This window comes from Carex rostrata, chromosome 5 (assembly GCF_964058835.1).
Source record: "Carex rostrata chromosome 5, lpCarRost1.2, whole genome shotgun sequence".
Classification (NCBI taxonomy): Eukaryota; Viridiplantae; Streptophyta; class Magnoliopsida; order Poales; family Cyperaceae; genus Carex; species Carex rostrata.
In genome coordinates, this window is record NC_135922.1 from 9,229,252 (window position 1) to 9,248,700 (window position 19,449).

Here is a 19,449-nt window from a genome sequence, read left to right on the forward strand (position 1 = left end):
GACATACTTTTATTTTTAGGACTGTTTGTAATATCTTTATGGCCAAAAAAATGAATTTAACTTTAGACATGCATGTTTCACTTGATATTTCATTTTAATTCTATTGGTGTGCTGATATAAGAACGGTATATGAAACGTACAAAAAGAGCGTACATAAAATAAAAAATTATGGGGACCATTAAATTGATTATATAATAATTGAGATAAGATGCACTAATGATTAGCATATTAGTTCGAAATAAATCTGTTGTTGTTCTTTGAGAATAACATAAACTTGTTATTCCGATTCCAATACAATCTTTAGTTTTTATTGAAATTCGTGAATAGAAAAGTTTGAATGGTTGAGATCTAAATAACAGGTTTTAGTTAACACCAGATTTATCACCGGTTCAATATCCTCAAACAATTCATATATATTTACCATCAAAATAATTTTTAATTCGGGTTAAATTGAAATCATTATGTAATAAAAATTGTCAACAAGTTTAAGAAACTCATATCCCTCATGACACAATTGTGCTCTAATTTGAGTTGGGTTTTCAGAATGGACTCAAGTACGGTGTAATCTACCTCAATTATCTTAAGCCGCCTTAAGATTCTAGATTTTTTCCAAAGGAGTTTCACAATGAGTTATCTTACTTTATTTTGTTTAAACTTGACAGGTGTAATTACTCGAGGAAGAAGGTTATGTTTATTGCGAAGCACAACAACCAAAAACTTGTAATTTTGTTGAACACTATTTTAAGGTACCCTATTGTGCATAATGATAATATTACACATGTCTACAGCGCAATTAACACACTTGATAACCTCCTGCATATCTTGATTGATGGTACGGAAAAGTTGAAGACTTTCAAACTGATTAGTGAGTAAATTCAATTTTTACTTTTTTGTTCAATTTAAATAGACAAATTATTGAGACTCTTAATATATATTTTAATTAATTCAAATCAATTTTCTCCGATATCTTAGATTAATACTTATTTTATTATAATATTTATCAACCACTTTTGATATTCACTAAATGACAATAATGTAATGAATTACAAAGCTCAAATTCATATAAACTAGCTATCTAAAGTTTTATTTTCTCACAAAGCAAAATTTCATGAATTTATACCCAAAACTGCAGTGCCAAATGACTTTTGCATGACTATATACACAAACCACATTCACCATTCATGCTTCAAAACCCAATGAAGAGTAAATCGATCATTTGGAAAGAACCAATAATTATGTTTTCATAATCTAGACAGCCCCGGTCCAACTAAACCTGACCAATTATTTGGGCCGGCCCAACAGTCCATCAATTTTATCTATTTGTATCTCCAGTTTTCTGTTAACTTTTGAATTTAATTATGATACTGACACCGACCGACAGTGCTATACTTAATACTTACGAGAGCAAAGAGAAAGACAAGAGGTAGATAAATTCAGATCCCCTAAAGTAACTCAAATTTTATGTTTGAATCTGGACCGTCCGATCTGTCATGGATTTTGATGGGACAGTCAGGATCTAAAGTAAAAGATTGGGTTCCTTCAGGAATTCGTACTCAAGCTAGATCTGGCATTTATTGCACTTCACGGAAGTGACACAGAGGGATCGGCATTAACACACCGTTCGAGTTCATCTCTGGACCGTCCGATCTGAATCCCACCAATGCAGGTGTCTTTAATATTCTTGCGGATTTAAATCGGACGGTCAGATCTAAACTCAGAATCTGAGTTAAAACTCTATACGAATTCCTTCACTGGAGCGAGACATGGGGAGGAGGTGAGATGGAGAAGAAGAAATAAGGAAAGGAGGAGTCTTTGTGATTATTTTTCGAACTTTCAAGGGGTATTGTGCAAATGCCGATCTGGAAGCTCAGTTTGGTTGCAGGGTTGCACAAGAAAATCATCGACCCATTGCTCCAGATCCTCAAAAAGTAATTCAATTCCTCAAATTGCTGTGTTTTCTTGAGTAATTTATTTTTGTTCATTTATCCTTTTTTTTTCGATTGCATCTTCATTGAATAATTGGAAAGCTTGTACCTTTGCGTAAAATAATGCTGGTTCAGTTCAACTTTTTGTAACTTTTATTTCTGTTTCTTTAAAAAAAAAAAAATGACAAAGAAACCAGTAAATGCAAATATTTTTCATGAAATTCTTCTGTCAGATTCTGTACCATTACAACAACATACTGGTACAGGTAAAGGAGGTTTTCTTTTGTTACCTTGCATATTTATCACATATCAAAAATATTGAGTGCTATTAATTTATATAAAAAGGAAAATTAAATAAAAAAGAAACCTGTAAATGCAATATTTTTCATGATATTCTTCTCCGTCCGATTCTGTACCAAAATATACTGGCACAGGAGATGGTTTTCCATTGTTAACTTGCCTATTTTATCACATATAAAATATATTAAATGCTGTTATTTTTTTAATATTTAGGGGAGCTGAGCCCAGGCAATTGGCATTCTCTACTGCAGTTGGAATTGCATTGGGTGTTTTCCCTATTTTTGGTAGCTTTAATTTAATTCTCTTCTACCTTTCTTTAATTTTGGATTCACAGAAAAATTTGAAAATAATTGATTAAATTTGAAATCAGGGGTGACAGTGTTCCTTTGTGCTGTGGCAATAACTTAGAGAACGGTGCCATGCTCCAACCATCATGCTTGCAAATTTTGTTGTCCCCCCCCCCCTTGAATTAAGGATATTTGCTTCCTGTATAGTATATTTTTCTTTAAATAGTGATACGCCATCGGTTGTTTATACCTAACAGATGGTAAAAAGTTCAAAGTAATTACCGCGCTGCCACTAATTACATACACCATCTATGCGAAAGCACATCCAATGGTAAAGGAGAATGGTAAATATGTTTTTTTGTAGTAGTGTATATTCCCTTGTAGCTATTCCAGATACTTTGCCGGTTGAGATTTGATTTTAAAAATCTACACAACTCAGAAAAAAAAAAAAAAAAAAAAAAAAAAAAAGGCGAAGGTTGGATCCACTAATAAGCATGTTTGCATAGACTGTAATAGTACACCACCAATGTAAACGGCTACTACAATCATGTCAATTAATTCACCAACCAAAAAATTATAATTAAAAATCCAAATAAATAAACTACTACTCGAACATGTTTTATAAATTATGCAGCAAGGCGATTCATTTTATTCATATCAAGAATGTAAAAGATTTTAAAATATTGTAAGAGATTGTAATAAAATAATAAAGATCAAAAACTTAAAAAAAATATTTCGAAAATATTGGAACGTTATATTAACAAATATATATTCTTATTATGCGCGAATATCCCCTCACAAGTATTGAGTCAATTCACTCAATGAAACTATTGCTCATGAGTTCATCATGACTGTTCTAGAATCAAAACACAACACACATAATAACAACATCTAAAAGAGTAAATATGCCACTTGATTTTTATGGAAACACCAAATTCATTGAAAATATTTAATTTACTCAGCTAGCACTGATACGGACAACACATCATACATTAAAGCAGGAACATAAAGAACAAGAGACGCACATACACACACACAAAAAAAAAAAAAAAAGTTGAACCGAATCAAAGGAAGAGACTGTAAGCAACTTATCAATTATCTATAAGTTTATCAGTAACATGATATAGATCAGGAAGGTTGTTGAGTTTTTGGCACTGAACAATACGTAGTGTGGTGAGCCGTGGCATAGCCCTCCATTTCAACTCCCAATTCTCCAAATTCTCTAATTTCGTAAGTTCTAAGAACTGCAATTGTGGAAAACCCTCTGTGGAGCAAACCATTTGGGTTCCTGTGTATGCTCCATCCTGTAAACTCAGAAATTTTAGGGCTTCAAGTCTTTCTAGCGTCGGCATAGGGTCTTCCTTCAAACCGGAATTTGTTAGGGTGAGCTTTGTAAGGTTTGGTGGGAATTTAATGTTATCTATTGGAAGTTTCCTACAATTCCATATTCCCTCTAATTTAATAGACTTCACTGTCTCGAGGTTTCGAAATGCTCTTATATCGACAGCCTCTGAAGGTATAATGTCGCTTACAATTGCCATCGAGATGAGTTTATCCATGTGGCTCAATAGGTCAGAAATAGATTTCCAATCTAGATTCTCAGAATTTGAAAGTGCTAACTTTCTAAGTTGGATTAGGAAGTTTGGAAATTTTTCTTGCCACGACTCATGAGCCACAACTGTTTTAAGGATTCGTAGGTTCGATATACTTGCTGAAGAGGGTGGGCCTTTAATTTGGGGACTAGGATTCACATAAACATGACGAAGTGTAAAGATTTTCCACAGAGATTCAGGTACGGTTTGTATGCTTGTATCTCTAACATCCAATGTTTGAAGATTTACCATGTCTCCTATATTTTCAGGAAGGTTAGATATGTTACTACCTCTCAAGCCTAGATATCGTAGGAATATCATGTGCGGTAAAGCTGTTACTGGGATTATACATTTCCTCAATTCTAACACTCTGAGGAGAATGGCATCTCCCAGAAGTACATTTGTATCTAAACTAAAAGCAAAAAAGGAATGTATATGATTATTTTTCACCTCCATGTATTGTTTCTTGTTGTCCTCACGGATTGCTAAACGGAACAGGGATTTGATTTCTTCTTGATCTGGATTAACAACCAAAAACCTCTCCTTGTAGGATTGTTGGATTGCAAATTCATGAATAGAACGATGTACTCGGAAACTTTTTATTGTTCCTAAGAGTGATCTCTTTACAACACAAAACAACGACCTACACGAGAGAAGGAAAAATAATCAAACATCAATTACATGTTTATAAAAAAAAAAAAAACAAAATTTCTCATTATACTTAAAGTAGAAAAAGTGTTTTTGTTTATCACCAAAGAGACGAGAGAAAATTATCTACTCTTATTGTAATAAAACAGACAAAATTCATTTGTATTGATGACCTCCTTTTAGGTAACCATGACCCTATGTCCAAAATAGCAACAATATGCATCCTATTACTAGTTGTGATGTCATTTATGCTACAACAGAAAAACCCTTGATCTAATAATCACCTATAAATTATAAGACCCAATGTTAATTTCCTAAAATATTGAGAATACCTTTGGACAAGTTCCTCGAGGTACTTATGTGCAGTCGACTCCTCATCCCCTTCTTTAACAAACTCTTCAGCAAACCATATCTCAGTTAGAGATGTTGTAGGAATCTCGTAACCAATTGGGTAACATGCAACATAAAGAAAGCACCGTTGGAGAAAGTAAGGTAAATCATTATAGCAGTATGTAAAAATGTGCCACATATGATTGGTCGTAACATGATTATTAGACTCTTTGATTTTGACCAGATCTTCTTTGACCTTGTTCCAGGTGTCGTACACCATTGGTTTGAATGAAAGGAGACCCCCTATAAGGAGAAGAGTTAGAGGTTGTCCTTCACTTTCCTTGCAAATCAGGTGAGGGAGTTCGTCCAGTTCTTTACATAATTCATAAAGAAATTGCAAAAACGATAAAGAACTGTGCCTGCCTTGCAAATTGGTTTTAGTTGGGAACGCTTTCTTGAGGAAGAGTGCTTGGCTCTGTTCCTCATTGAGTGTTATGCTATTTGTACTATCCTCTGTCTCAAGAAGCATGTTTTCAATGTTTTTAATGCTCTCTAAGTTGCAGTGAAAGATGTCAGCTTCTCGTTGGGAATTGAGCTTCAACTGATCTTCTGTGTTCTTAGAAAAATCGTACGTTTCCACCATACGAATGATTAAATCCTGGGTTTTCTTCCAATCTTTCACCAAATCATCATTCCCGAAGGACTGCTTTCGAGAAACACAATGTTCGGCGAACTTACTCATGAAATTTCCAAGTTTATGGGCTGTTTGGTGTGCACACTCAATTAGAGCTTGCTTTTCATCCCCTGGGAGCACACTGAATTTTGTGCTTGTCATGAAATCTTGAAGTTCCATTACTTTACTTATTATCGGATGGATATTGCCATCGGGGTCAAATTCTAGTGTAAAACTATAAAGGGCAGATTCTAATAGCATTTTAGTTATGGACAATAAGGCATCCATCTCTGTTTCAACTTTCTCAAAATCACACTAAAAAGCCTTCCCTCCCTCTCTCTTGTGCTATCTTTGTTTGACTAATCAAAACAGTATAATCATGCAGAATACACCCTCACATGCAATTCAACCGCAACCTCCACCAAGTAACTGCAATGAGAACGAAACATTTATAAAAAAAAAAATACTATAAATGGTGAGTGAACTATAAAATTGACCGGATTGGAACAGGAATTCTTGTTCAGGTTTCAATTTATTTTATTGGATGAAAGTTTCATAAAACTAACTGTATTGGGGTAATTAAATAGCATGTATGTTTTTTATAACATTTCTTGTTTATCTTATTAGATGCAAAATTGGGGAAATTTCAGAAAAATGCCTTACAAGTGAATAGAAGAAATGGCAGTAACTGTAAATGTTGTTCACTGTATAAAACTATAAACGGGTTGAGATATGGTAATAGATGAAACAAGAGGGTAAAGTTTCGAGCCCTGTTAGGGATGGAACATATAAGAACGAAAATTAAATGATCTAAAAGAATTGTCCAATCCTTGCTTCGATCCTTTGTAAATTACAACAAAATTTACAAACTCAAAATTAATTATTATTCAAAAGGTCATGAGATTATCTTCCATGATCTTCCTCAAAAATTAAATGAACATCAGACCAAAATAGATGTTTGAAGTTACTGTTGGGATTATTAGGCCCAAGATCGGGCCTGGCCCATTTCTCCTTGTTCCCTTTATTTCCTCTGGTGACCTACGCCATTTTGGTATGGTAATTGGCGGATCTTCTTGTCAAAACAGAAAGAGAGAGATAGAGAAAGAGAGAGATAGTGAGATAGAGTAATTGTTTGTGCTAACAATTGGAACACCCTTGTAACTCTTTGTAATTTCTTATTTAATAGTGAAGATGTTGTTTGCACCCCGACGGAGTAGGCTCGACCAAACCACCTTATCTCTGTGTTTGCTTTCTCTTGTATGCTTTGTGAACTCGATCTATGTCACGGTAACATCTTTCCTCTATTATTGCTGATTTGGTTGTATGCAAGCTTGCTTTTTCTCTAATTTCTTGGTACTTGTTGGCATACGGTTTATTGGATCTATTGTGGGTTTATTGTAGTAGGTATGTGGTGTATCGGTATTCGCATTTCTAGTTATAACCCCCAACAAGCGGTATCAGAGCTTCGGATTATTTGGTACGATTCCAACATGAACAAGAATATGGCAAACCCTACTATTGCATCTGTATTTGGGATTGAGAAATTTGACAGGAGACAAAATTTTTCATTGTGGCAAGGTTCAGTGCGGTTTGCCCTTGTGCTTCAGGGTTTGGACGATGCCTTGAATGATACCAACCCAAATGACAAGAAAACAAGTGGAAAAAAATGTGTGGTAAGCCTCTAGTACAATCCGGTTTTGTTTGTCAAATGAAGTCAAAGTCTTGTTCATGGTCGAAACTTCTCCAAATGATTTATGGAAAAAGCTGGAGAGTATGTACCTGTCTAAGTCCTTGGCAAGTCAAACGGCTTTGAAAAAGCAGTTGTACTGGCTTAGAATGAAGGAGGGTATGGATTTAAGGGCTCACCTTGGTGCGTATAACACTTTGATACGAGATGTGTTCAATGCAGGTGGAAAGATCGAGGAGGAAGATCAAGCTTGTTTGTTTATGGCATTCCTACCAATGTCGTATGATCTGATTATGATGTCTTTGCTAGGAAAGAAGTGTGAGCTCACCATGGGAGAAGTGACTGCTATATATTTAGACTCCGAGTCCTTGAGGTAGTGTGAGGAGGATGGGTTAGAATCCTCTAGCGCGCTTATGACTGCATCAGAGTGGTGACGACGGAAGAAGTCGGGCCATGGAACTATCATAAGTGCGGAAAACCTGGTAACTTTCGACGCGATTGTCCCAAGTTATAGCTGGATCGTCCATCTACACCTCGATCCGGTCGCAATGCCATTGCGATCAATCATGACGGTGACGTCTTTGTGAGTATGGGTAAAGGCGGGGTGTATGACACTGTTGGTGATTGGAGATGTAGCGGTAAAGGTGGCGTCTGTAGTAGCTGAGTGTTAGATTCCGGGAATACATTCCACATTTGTCCACAGAGGGATTGTTTTGATTCCTTTTGTGAGGTGTCTGGTGGTGCCGTGACTGTGGCTGATGGATTGACTTTGTCGGCCGTCGAAGTTTGTGCAGTTAGGTTTTGGATGTGGGATGGTATGATTCGCACGATTACCAGTGTTCGGTACGTATCCGGTATTTGACAGGGTCTTGTGTCACTCGGTGGGTTGAATTCATGTGGGTATGAGTTTTGAATCCGCTATGGGTCCATGGAAATACTTCAAGGTGACATGGTTGTCATTCGGGATACCAGACGCGGTGGTCTCTATGAGATGGTTGGTAAAGTGCAGTCCGCGCCCACTGTCGTACCAGCGGGTACTTCTACGAGCGACGCATGGTTGGATCAGGATAGCAGTATGATTTTCGTCGGAACCGTGCTTGTGCTTGCTGGTATGGACCTCGGCACCGTGGCTTTGTGCGAGGCCACGACGAGTGAAGATTTAGGAGGAAATGATGTGACACATTGCGGTGGAGACAAGTGGTATGGAGGAGCGTGCCATTCGACAACGGCCTGGATGGAGGCGAGCTGGAGATGGCAGGTTTAGTGACCTTGATACTCGTGGGTGCTTTGATACTGGTGGAGGCAGGACTGGACATGTGGTGGCTGACACTGCATGGGGCATTGGACCTGGGCGGCCATGGATCGTGGACTCAGGTTTGATGTGATGAGTCTCTGGACATGGAGGCTTGTGAGAGAAGACGTAATACCAACAAACAGCTATTGGACCGTGATGGTTGGCGATAGAGTGAGTTGTCAATTTGAGGCTACAGTGGATATTGTTGGGATTATTAGGCCCAAAATCAGGCCTGAGCCATTTCTCCTTGTTCCCTTTCTTTCCTCTATGGTGACCTACGCCATTTTGGTATGGTAATTGGCAGCTCTTCTTGTAAAACAGAAAGAGAGAGAGGAAGAGAGATAGTGAGATAGAATGATTATTTGTACTAACAATTGAAACACTCTTGTAGCTCTTTGTAATCTCTTGTTTAATAGTGAAGATTGTTGGCCGTGTCTCCCGGTGGAATAGGCTCGACCGAACCGCCTTATCTCTCTGTTTGCTTTCTCTTGTATGCTTAGTAGACTCGATCTATCTCACGGTCATATATTTCCTCTATTGTTGTTGATTTTGGTTTTATGCAAGCTTGCTTTGTCTCTAATTAATTTCTCGGTACTTCTTGGTATACGGTTTATTGGATCTATTACAGATTTTATGTAGTTGGTATGGGATGTACTAGTATTTCGCATTTATAGTTATAACCCCAACAGTTACTTGTTGCCAACTAGTAAGACCTAAATTAATTTTTGCTTTGTACTTTTTTTTCATCGTTTTTGCTGTCAGGATAAAATAGATGTTTGAAACAATTTTTAAAATGAACAATTTAATTCAGCAGATCTAGTCCTCGGATCAATTTTACCTCCCTCTAAAAATCATCTCCAATTTGCACCTATTTGAAGCTAGTTGAGAGAGAGAGAGAGAGAGAGAGAGGCAGCATACCAAGAACAGATCAAGCGGAGCTTAGCTGAGGCTGTCATGAGCAACGGGGACCTGGAGCTGAGACTGATACGTCGAATTGAGGGCGATCCGGTGCAGGAGATGAGCACCAGAGCGAGGTCAAAGCTTTCAGTGAGAGAGAGAGAGAAAGAGAGAGTCTGGAGGTAAAGAAAGAGGAGAAAAAAAAGATAAAATAGATGCTTGAAACAATTTTAATAAATGCACGGCTTATTTTATCAGATCTAGTCCTTGGACCAATATTACCTCGAATCCACTAGAGAGAAAGAGAAAGATAGAGAGAGAGTGAGGGAGGGAGGGAGGGAGAGAGGCAGCATACCAATAACAGATCGATTGGTGCTTAGCTGAGGCTCTCTTGAGCAACGGGGAGCTGGAGCTGAGACTGATACGTTGGATCGAGGGCGATCTGGTGCAAGAGTTGAGCACTGGAGTGAGGTCAAATCTTTCTGTGAGATAGAGAAAGAGAGGACTCAGAGGAGGAGGAAAATAAAGAGCGAGAAAAAATTGAGAAACACAAGGTATATTGGTATGTATAATGCAATATTGACAAGAAAGAATTCAATAAGAAATTACGACAATAAGGCATGATTGGTGGCACCCGAATTGATTTTCCACACATCATAGAGACAAACTCCATGTGATGTATGCATGTTACTTTCTAATAAATTGTATTTAATCAAATAATAATGCCCGGCAACCAATACAACCTTGCATATAGTCAAATTATTTCGATGTGATGCATGTTACTTTCGAGGTCAAAGCATGATACCCGGCGGTTTTGAGGCACTAAACATAAGATGTTACCTATCTTTAATTGAATATATTATATCAGAATAGAAAATTATTATACTAACTAAAATTTCCTGAAGGTCTCAATAACAGAAGTCTAGGAGGACTTTGTTTATGGAGAGGTTAAACGTTTAGGATTCATTGATATAGATATCAATGAAAGAAAGCCGAAATATTAAAGAATTAAAAAAAAAATTCATATAATTAAAAAATAATTGAAGATTTCAACTCTCAAAGAGAATGTGAAGCTTTTATGGGAATATTGGATATTATGTTGTTTTTATGAGGAAATTAATTATTTCAAAAGTTTATATAGACACACTAGAAATTTTCTCTAAATTATTACACTAAAACAATTACTACAGGACAAATCCATGCACATTAATAATTTAATAACCTGTTATAAATAGCCGCAAATAAAATGTACTATCTTACTACTGTAACCGATTTTTTTAATATCCTCCATAAATTAAAAAATTGCATGCCCTCGACATTTCTTATCTCTATAAAACCGCTAAGAATCCTAGCGGTTTGCTATATACATGTTTTTTTTTTCTCTCCTTCCACTACAAATCACTCAAATCCAACAGAACAGAAAAAGAGGAAGAAAAAAGAGGAGATAATAGGCGATTGGACGCAAAAACAGGTGATTTTAGAGGCGGTTTCCAATAAAAAAATTAATTATTTTTTAAATTAGTAATTTATTGTCATGATCCTGCCACCGGACCAGAAGTCGCGACAAGAGAGGCACTCATAAACCTATATTGCAACAAAAATAACAAACATAAACAATACGGAATCAGCTACAAAGCTTAGTAACCGGTTATTTAACGACAGTACTCTTCTCTATAATTGGCTTAATTATTAAACAACCATTTAAACGGACTTGATTAATACACACAAATTAACATCAAATTATGCTTGCATATTTAACGATGATAGCACCTGGTCTTGGTTTAGATTATTAGTAAAACAAGTTACACAGTATTCACACTTTTGGAATGTCTGCCCTAGACCATTTCCACATTCACAGTACACACAATCTCATTAATTAGTTCAATAAAATTTGAACTTCAGACCCACTATCCCGTTAATTATGCCCTCATAATCCAATATCCAGTTCAAACATTCAATTAAACCAAACAAAACGAAAACACAAATTATAGAGAAGTCCGGTTATCTGATAACAATCAATCCAAAAATCCAAATTGAACTGCAACTACTATTCAGAATCAATGCGACGTAATCAGAATTCTAATTGAACATGAAATTTAATACTAATCAATATCTAAATCTTTTACCAAACTATTTTTTTCATTTTCTCTCTTTTTTTTTCTCTTTCGGTTTCAGTTTTTTTCTTTTACCCTTTTCTTAATCAATTAAAAGAGATAGCTTTTAAAGAAACTTATGGCGGTAATAAAATTGCATGCATAGAGCCACGTGGCTTGAATGCCACGGTAATTTTTTTTTTCTCTCTCTAGTTAGAGTTTTGCATTTTTACAACTTGGACCTTCATATTATTCAATATTATAAACAAGTCCAAATAAATTTTATCAAAATAAATAAGATTACCAAATGTTACATTTATTTTTATAATTAATAGTTAATTATAGAGGTTTATCTTCTTGAGGCCATAGTTTGTTTATATATTATTTATATAAACAGATAACTAGTCATTAGATAATTTCTTATGTATTACATATTGTATTTTAATCAATTTATTTGAAAAGATAATTTTTCTGAATCAAGTTGCTTTATTATAATATTTAACAACCACTTTTGATCTTCACTAATGACAATAATATAATAAGTTACAAAACTCAATTTCAGATAAATTGGCTATTTAGAATTTTATTTTTAAATAAAGCAAATTTTCATGAATTTATATCCAATGATAAATGACTTTTGCATGACTTAAGGTAAAAACCATATTCACCATTCATGCTTCATAACCCAATCATTTGGAAAGAACCAATCTCATCTATTCAGTAATTATGTTTTCATTATCTTGACAACCCAGTCCAACTAAATCTGACCAATTATTTGGGCCGGCCCAACAGTCCATCTATTTTATCTGTTAACTTTTGAATTTTTTACGAAACTGTCACTGACCTACAAAAAGCAAGATGTAGATCAATTTGTATCCCGTAATAATATTAATTTTGTGTTTGAATTCAGACCGTCCTACCTGTCATGGATTTTGATCGGACAGTCAGGAGCTAAAGTAAAAAATTGTGTTACTTTAGGAGATCGTACCCAAGCTAGATATGGTCTCACTTTTAAATTAGCAAAATGTTCATTTAGTCATTTATTTTCTAGATTGGTCTCACTTTTAAAATATAATCAATATATTAATGTCTTGAAGAAATTAGCATTAGAACTAACTATGCTCCCCATTTAACAGTTTTATGTCATTTAATTCCTAATGTTTTTTTTTTTAAATAATAAAGTTTCAAAACAAAGATAAGTATCATCTTTTAGTTTCGAAATTTGTTTACATTGATGAATTAAGCCTTCTTAATTTATTATCTTGCCAGATTGATGAACTTAAAAATAGATAAGTATTATTTTTTAACTATATATTTTGTAAAAAAATATTGATGCAAGATTGCAACTCATACTTGAGATTTGCTATTTGATTAAATTTGCATGGAGATTGATTAAATTTTGCACATAAATATATCATGTAAAAAAAGGGGGGAAGAGCAACTTCTTCATACTATTTTAATTTGTTACATTCTTGCCATTGACCCAAAATATATGTTAGGTTAGTGACAGATTCTAAGAAGGAACTGGAACTATGCATGCTATTTGTACTGGTGTTGTAAATAATGGTATGCGCTCACTGAATGAACTGGGTATCGTCAAGTGATTAATCGGAAATAATCAGCTGATTAATCTGAAAAATCCGTAACAGTTTAGTCAACGCTAACAACTAATCAACCAATTAATTGGCCTAAATGAGCGTTCTTTTTCAACACTCATTTGTACTCTAAAAGATGTCCACAATTTTGACTAAATTAGAACCATCAAAAGCATACAACCAAGTTAATTACAGATTAAAAAGCACACACTTCAATTTGAAGGGTAAAATGGTCAAGAGTAAAACCAGCATGGCAACTGTTGCCAGTTGAGACATCAGTCACATTATGACATTAGACTTAGGGGTGTCAATGGTACCTTTTTAGCCGTTTACATGACCCGTATCGTATTCGATAAGGCGGGTATGGGTAAGGTTTTTTTTTCGTTAGCTTATTGGGTACGGGTATGGGTAAGAATTTTTTTTCGTTAAATAAATGGGTAAGGGTATGGGTAATGACTATTTCGTACCCGTTACCCTATAGGGTAATTATAAAATTCAAATATATATTCAATTCAATTTTCAACCCATGTTTTTAAATTTTTATTCTTTATAAAAAATAATTTAGTTGGAATTGATTGCACATTTATTTTATTTTTTATTAGAAATGCAATTATATATGTGTTAAAATGAATAAGTTTTTGATGTTTAATTTGTAAAATATAATAAAACTACTTATTATACTAGTATTATCCGTTATTTATCCGCTACCGTTTTGTTATCCGATAATATTAACGGGTAAGGGTAGGGTAGGGTAAGATCAATTTTTAATGGGTATGGGTAGGGTATGGGTAAGGTCAATTTTAATGGGTATGGGTATGAAAATGTCTCCACCCGACCTGTACCGTACCCATTGACACCCCTAATTAGACTCATTTATCTTGATATTTTATAACTTTATTCTATGCATATCCCCTTATGTTGTGATTATTGTAACCATAATTGAAGCTTGAATACAAAGAGGTCATGGAAATTAAGGTTGCAGATGCTCTCTCTAGAAGAGGAGCAAAATTGGAAATTGCAATCGATTTGGGAATAGCCTAAGATATTGATGACCAAGTCAAATCGCTGAGTTCTGGGACCCACTTGATCAGTTAACAAAGATAATTTCTCTGATTATCAAAAAAAATTAAAAAGATGCATATAAGATTTTTATAATCATCCGACAAATCCCAGAATCAAATATTATCTTGCTCGCTCAAATAATGCATTTTATGTTTTTATAATCCATCTTTTAGCACGGAAGTAATTTTAAATTATATATATATGATACCAAGTTGCAAAAAAATTTCTAAACATAGTTTGGCATCATAGAAAGGCATTAGATATGGATTTATTAGATAATTAATTCTAACATATTATGACCCATGTTATGTGTTTTGACCAAACAGTAGCGTTCATTTTTATAGTTAATTAAAAAATAAACAGGAAACTTGTGCAATTTTGTTTTAAATTAAGGCCATTTCATGTTCTAGGATGATTCTACAAAATTAATTAACTAAATCATGATTATTGATTTTTTTTGTGACTATAAATAATTTACAAAATATATGATTGAATTCTCTTATTTAAAATTTCATTTGTCAAATAAACAGCCTTTTGTGGGCACAAATGAAGGCCCACTAGGGTTTTCGGGTAGCTTATTTGTGCAATAATTTGATTTAGTTCAAGATTTGTTTATTATTAAAAATCATAATTCATGTATAAAACTAATTCCAATATATATATATAAAGTTCAATACTAGACTAATAGTAGAAACTTCAAGGCTACTAGTAACCTTCTTCACTTCATATATCTTGTGTCAATTCATACAACAACAACTATAGTCATGTCTTTACCAATATCTACACGAATAGGTTGACAAACTTAACTACGAGTCGAAGTGCTAGCGTTTCTCTCTCGATTTCTGAAGTGATGCAAATTTAAACATATCATATTTTTGGTCTAAACCAATAAAACCGAAAATATTGTTCATCTATTTTTCTATCTTCCTTTCCTTTTTCTATGTGATTTTGGACAAGTGATTGAATCAACTAAAATCTGAACTATAGTACATATATTTATAACTAGTATGCATCAATTTGTTTGAGCCTGCTCAATGGCATAGTTCATTTGCACCTAATTCAAAACAATTATCCATCTGATCATATCAGAACAGATCGATCAGAGAGAGAATTTCGGTCCATATTTAGTTCAACCCAATATAGTTTAATTCATATTTAATTTCAGTAATTAACTAATTTATCCAATATAGTTTTAAGTGTCTTAAGCCTCCTTAAAATATTAGATGATTTTCTCAAAGAGTTTGATAATGAGTCACCTTACTCCATTTTGTTTGGATTTAACAGGTTCCATTACTCGGGTGGCAGGATTTGGTTTATTGTGAAGCAAAGGAACCCAAAATATTGTGATTTTGTTGAACACCATTTTAAGGTCACCTGCGCATCTTGATTAATGGTATGGAGCAGTTGAAGCCATTCAAATTAATTAATAAGTAAATTCAATTTTACTTTTTAATTTATTCAATTTAAATGTACAAACTATTGGGGCTCTTAATATATATTTTAATTAATATTTATTTTAATTAATTCAAATCAATTTGCTCCCATATCTTAGATTAATACTTATTTTATTATAATATTTATCAACCACTTTTGATATTCACTAAATGATAATAATTTAATAAATTACAAAGTTCAAATTCATATAAACTTGCTATCTAAAATTTTATTTTTACACAAAACAAAATTTCATAAATTTATATCCAAAACTGCAGAGCCGAATAACTTTTGCATGACTTTGTACACAAACCACATTCACCATTCATGCTTCAAAACCCAATGAAGGGTAATTCGGTCATTTGGAAAGAACCAATCTCATCTATTCAGTTATTATGTTTTCATTATCAAGACAATCCGATCCAACTAGACCTGACCAATTATTTGGGCCGGCCCAACAGTCCATCTATTTTATCTATTTGCAATTTGCATCTCCACTTCTCCAGTTTTCTGTTGACTTCTGATTTTGAATATGGAACGTCCGATCTGTCACTGATTTTGATCGGACAGTCTTGATCTAAAGTAAAAGATTGGGTTACTTCAGGAGATTCTACTCTAGCTAGATCTGGCATTTATTGCACTTCTTTTTTTTTATGAGAAAAAAAAAAAAAATGAAGCGTATTTAGGGGTGTCAATGGCACCCTTTTACCCGTTTACCCGACCCGTATCGTATCTGAAAACACGGGTAAGGGTAAGATTTTTTTTTTCCGTTAGCTAATCGGGTACGGGTAAGGGTAATGTTTTTTTTTCGTTATCTTACCCGTTTTCGTATAAGATAATTTTAAAAAAATAAAATTATATATAGATATATATTTGTATGAAGATGATACATGAACAATAAAGTTTTTGTATTTTATTAAATTTTCATAATACAAATTAGTTGTATTCATTATTATTTTTTCTTTTTTTTAAAAATATTTTATCAAAAACACAAATCGAAATGTTAATGACACATTTTTATCCGTTTACCCGATTACCCGACCCGTACCGTATTCGAAAATACGGGTAAGGGTAAAGATTTTTTTTCGTTATCATAACGGATACGGGTATGAAAATATCTCCACCCGACCCGTATCGTACCCATTGACACCCCTAAGCGTATTTATTGCACTTCACTGAAGCGACACAGATTGGCATTAACGCACCGTTCAAGTTCATCTATGGACCGTCCGATCTGAATCCGACCAATGCACGTGTCTTTAATATTCGTGTGGATTTAAATCGGACGGTCGAGATCTAAACTCAAAATCTGAGTTAAAATTTAAACTCAGAGGATACGAATTCCTTCACTGGAGCGAGACATGGAGAGGTGAGATGGAGAAAAAGCAATCAGGAGCGAAGGTGTCATTGTGATTTTTTTTTCGAATTTTCGAGGTTTTCTCTACAAATGCCGATCTGGAAGCTCAGTTTGATGTCATGCTGCACAAGAAAATCGCCGACCCACTGCTCCAGATCCTCAAAAGGTATTTCAATTCCTCAAATTTCTGTGTTTTCTTGAATAATTGGAAAGATTGTACCTTTGCGTAAAATAATGCAGGTTCAGTTCAACCTTTTGTAACTTTTATTTCTGTTTCTTCTAATTTATTTCTGTTTCTTCTAAAAAAGAAAGAAATGACAAAGAAACCAGTAAATCCAAATATTTCTCATGAAATTCTTGCCTGTCAGATTCTGTACCAGTACAACAATATACTGGTACAGGTAAAGGTGGTTTTCTTTTGTTACCTTGCCTATTTATCACATATCAAAAATATTGAATGCTATTAATTTCTATAAAGAAAAATAAATGAAAAAGAAACCTGTAAAAGCAATTTTTTTCATGATATTCTTGTTTGTCAGATTCTGTACCAGAATATACTGGTACAGGAGATGGTTTTCCATTGTTAACTTGCCTATTTTATCACATATAAAATATATAAAATGCTGTTAATTTTTTAATATTTAGGGGAGCTGAGCCCAGGCAATTGGCATTTTCTACTGCAGTTGGAATTGCATTAGGTGTTTTCCCTATTTTTGGCACTTTTTTTAATTTAATTCTCTTCTACCTTTCTTTAATTTTGGATTCACACAAAAATTTGAAAATAATTGATTAAATTTGAAATCAGGGGTGACAGTGTTCCTTTGTGCTGTGGCAATAGCTATACTTAGAGAACGGTGCCATGCTCCAACTATCATGCTTGTGAATTTTGTTGTTACCCCCCTTGAATTAAGGTTATTTGCTTCCTCTACAGTATATTTTCTTTAAATAATGGTATTACCACCGATTTCATTACAAAATCATATTGTTCTTACAATAGTCGGTACCAAACAACTGGTACCTGAATAACGCTTCCAATACAGTATTATTTATCCAGGAAGGCATGGAAGAAAGGAAACGCTTTGTGCAGCCTTGGATTTAGTGTCTACAACTATTGGTGTTTACAACAACACCCAATTTAAATGCATATGGGAAAAAAAAACTGATCAAGTGTAACTATTTTGGGCTAGAAGTTTAGAGAAATTAACATAGGATTGAGAAAGAGAGAGTTTATAATAATGAACAGGTTCTTTGAAATTTGAATTTCAAGAAATACATTTCTCCAAAAATTATTTAATTAGCTGATACCATTTGTCTATTTTTTTCCCATTCTAATATAATCTAGCTTTTACTTCTTTTACTTAATTTGTTTTGGGAAGTCTGGTGATACCATTTCTGAGATTGTGGGAGAGCATATCAGGTGGGGCCCACTTTCCATTGACAAAAGATGCTTTGAAACTCGTAGCTACTGGTCAAGCTTCTAGTGAACTACTACTTGCTGTACTTCATGCGGTACGTGAACAAAACTTTCGGTACCATATTTAACCAACTATCTGCTACATACCGAATGATTTTTCTAATTTATTTGCTAATGGAGATATAATGGATGCTATGTGGCAAAAATATAATAGACGCGACTGAATTGTCCTCCGGATCGAGGGTGTGACACCAATATGTTATTTTTTTTTTCGAAAATCAAAGCTTTACCCAATATGTTATTTTTTTTTTTCGAAAAATGTTGAATTGTTATTTTTATTGCTATCTGATATCGCTATCATCAAACTGAAATATGATAATTTATTAAAATAATCTTAGTAATAAAGTCATCTAAATTGAATTATATATTACTATTGGTTTCATCTAAATTGAACCGGTCTATATATGATAATTTATTGCTTTGTACCGTTTTTTTCATTGTTTTTGCTGTCAGGATAAAATAGATGCTTGAAACAATTTAAAAAAATGCACAGTTTAATTTTTATGCTACTTGAGAGAGAGAGAGCGACATATAATGCAAAGATAGAGCGACATATAATGCAATATTGACCAGAAAGATTTCGATAAAAATTAAGACAATAAGGCATGATTGGTGGATCCCAACCCAAAAGATCTCAATAATTATTTTTTGAAATCATGGATTGGAAGTTAAGCCATCCAATACACTTTCAAACTCCTATGTATATTATAGAAGATTTTCTCACTTTGTGGATTTCAAATTCATGACCTCCCATGTTAGAATTATGTACCTTTACCATTAGACCAAAGATAAGTTTTTAAA

General features: G+C 34.0%; 2 protein-coding genes across 2 annotated transcripts; one reads left to right on the forward strand and one right to left on the reverse strand.

The window, feature by feature from the left end:
• The first annotated feature begins 1,820 nt into the window (after positions 1–1,820).
• Positions 1,821–19,119, forward strand: LOC144553819 (uncharacterized). The gene is made up of 5 exons (XM_078302010.1): positions 1,821–1,928; positions 2,439–2,509; positions 17,980–18,085; positions 18,551–18,683; positions 19,102–19,119. Exons 1-5 carry the CDS (start codon positions 1,852–1,854, stop codon positions 19,117–19,119), a joined length of 405 nt encoding a protein of 134 aa, XP_078158136.1. The 5' UTR covers positions 1,821–1,851.
• On the reverse strand, positions 3,490–6,132 carry LOC144554743 (putative disease resistance protein At1g59780). The gene is made up of 2 exons (XM_078303062.1): positions 5,085–6,132; positions 3,490–4,747 (listed from the first exon to the last, which is right to left on the reverse strand). Exons 1-2 carry the CDS (start codon positions 6,041–6,043, stop codon positions 3,604–3,606), a joined length of 2,103 nt encoding a protein of 700 aa, XP_078159188.1. The 5' UTR covers positions 6,044–6,132; the 3' UTR covers positions 3,490–3,603.
• Positions 19,120–19,449: the final 330 nt, after the last annotated feature.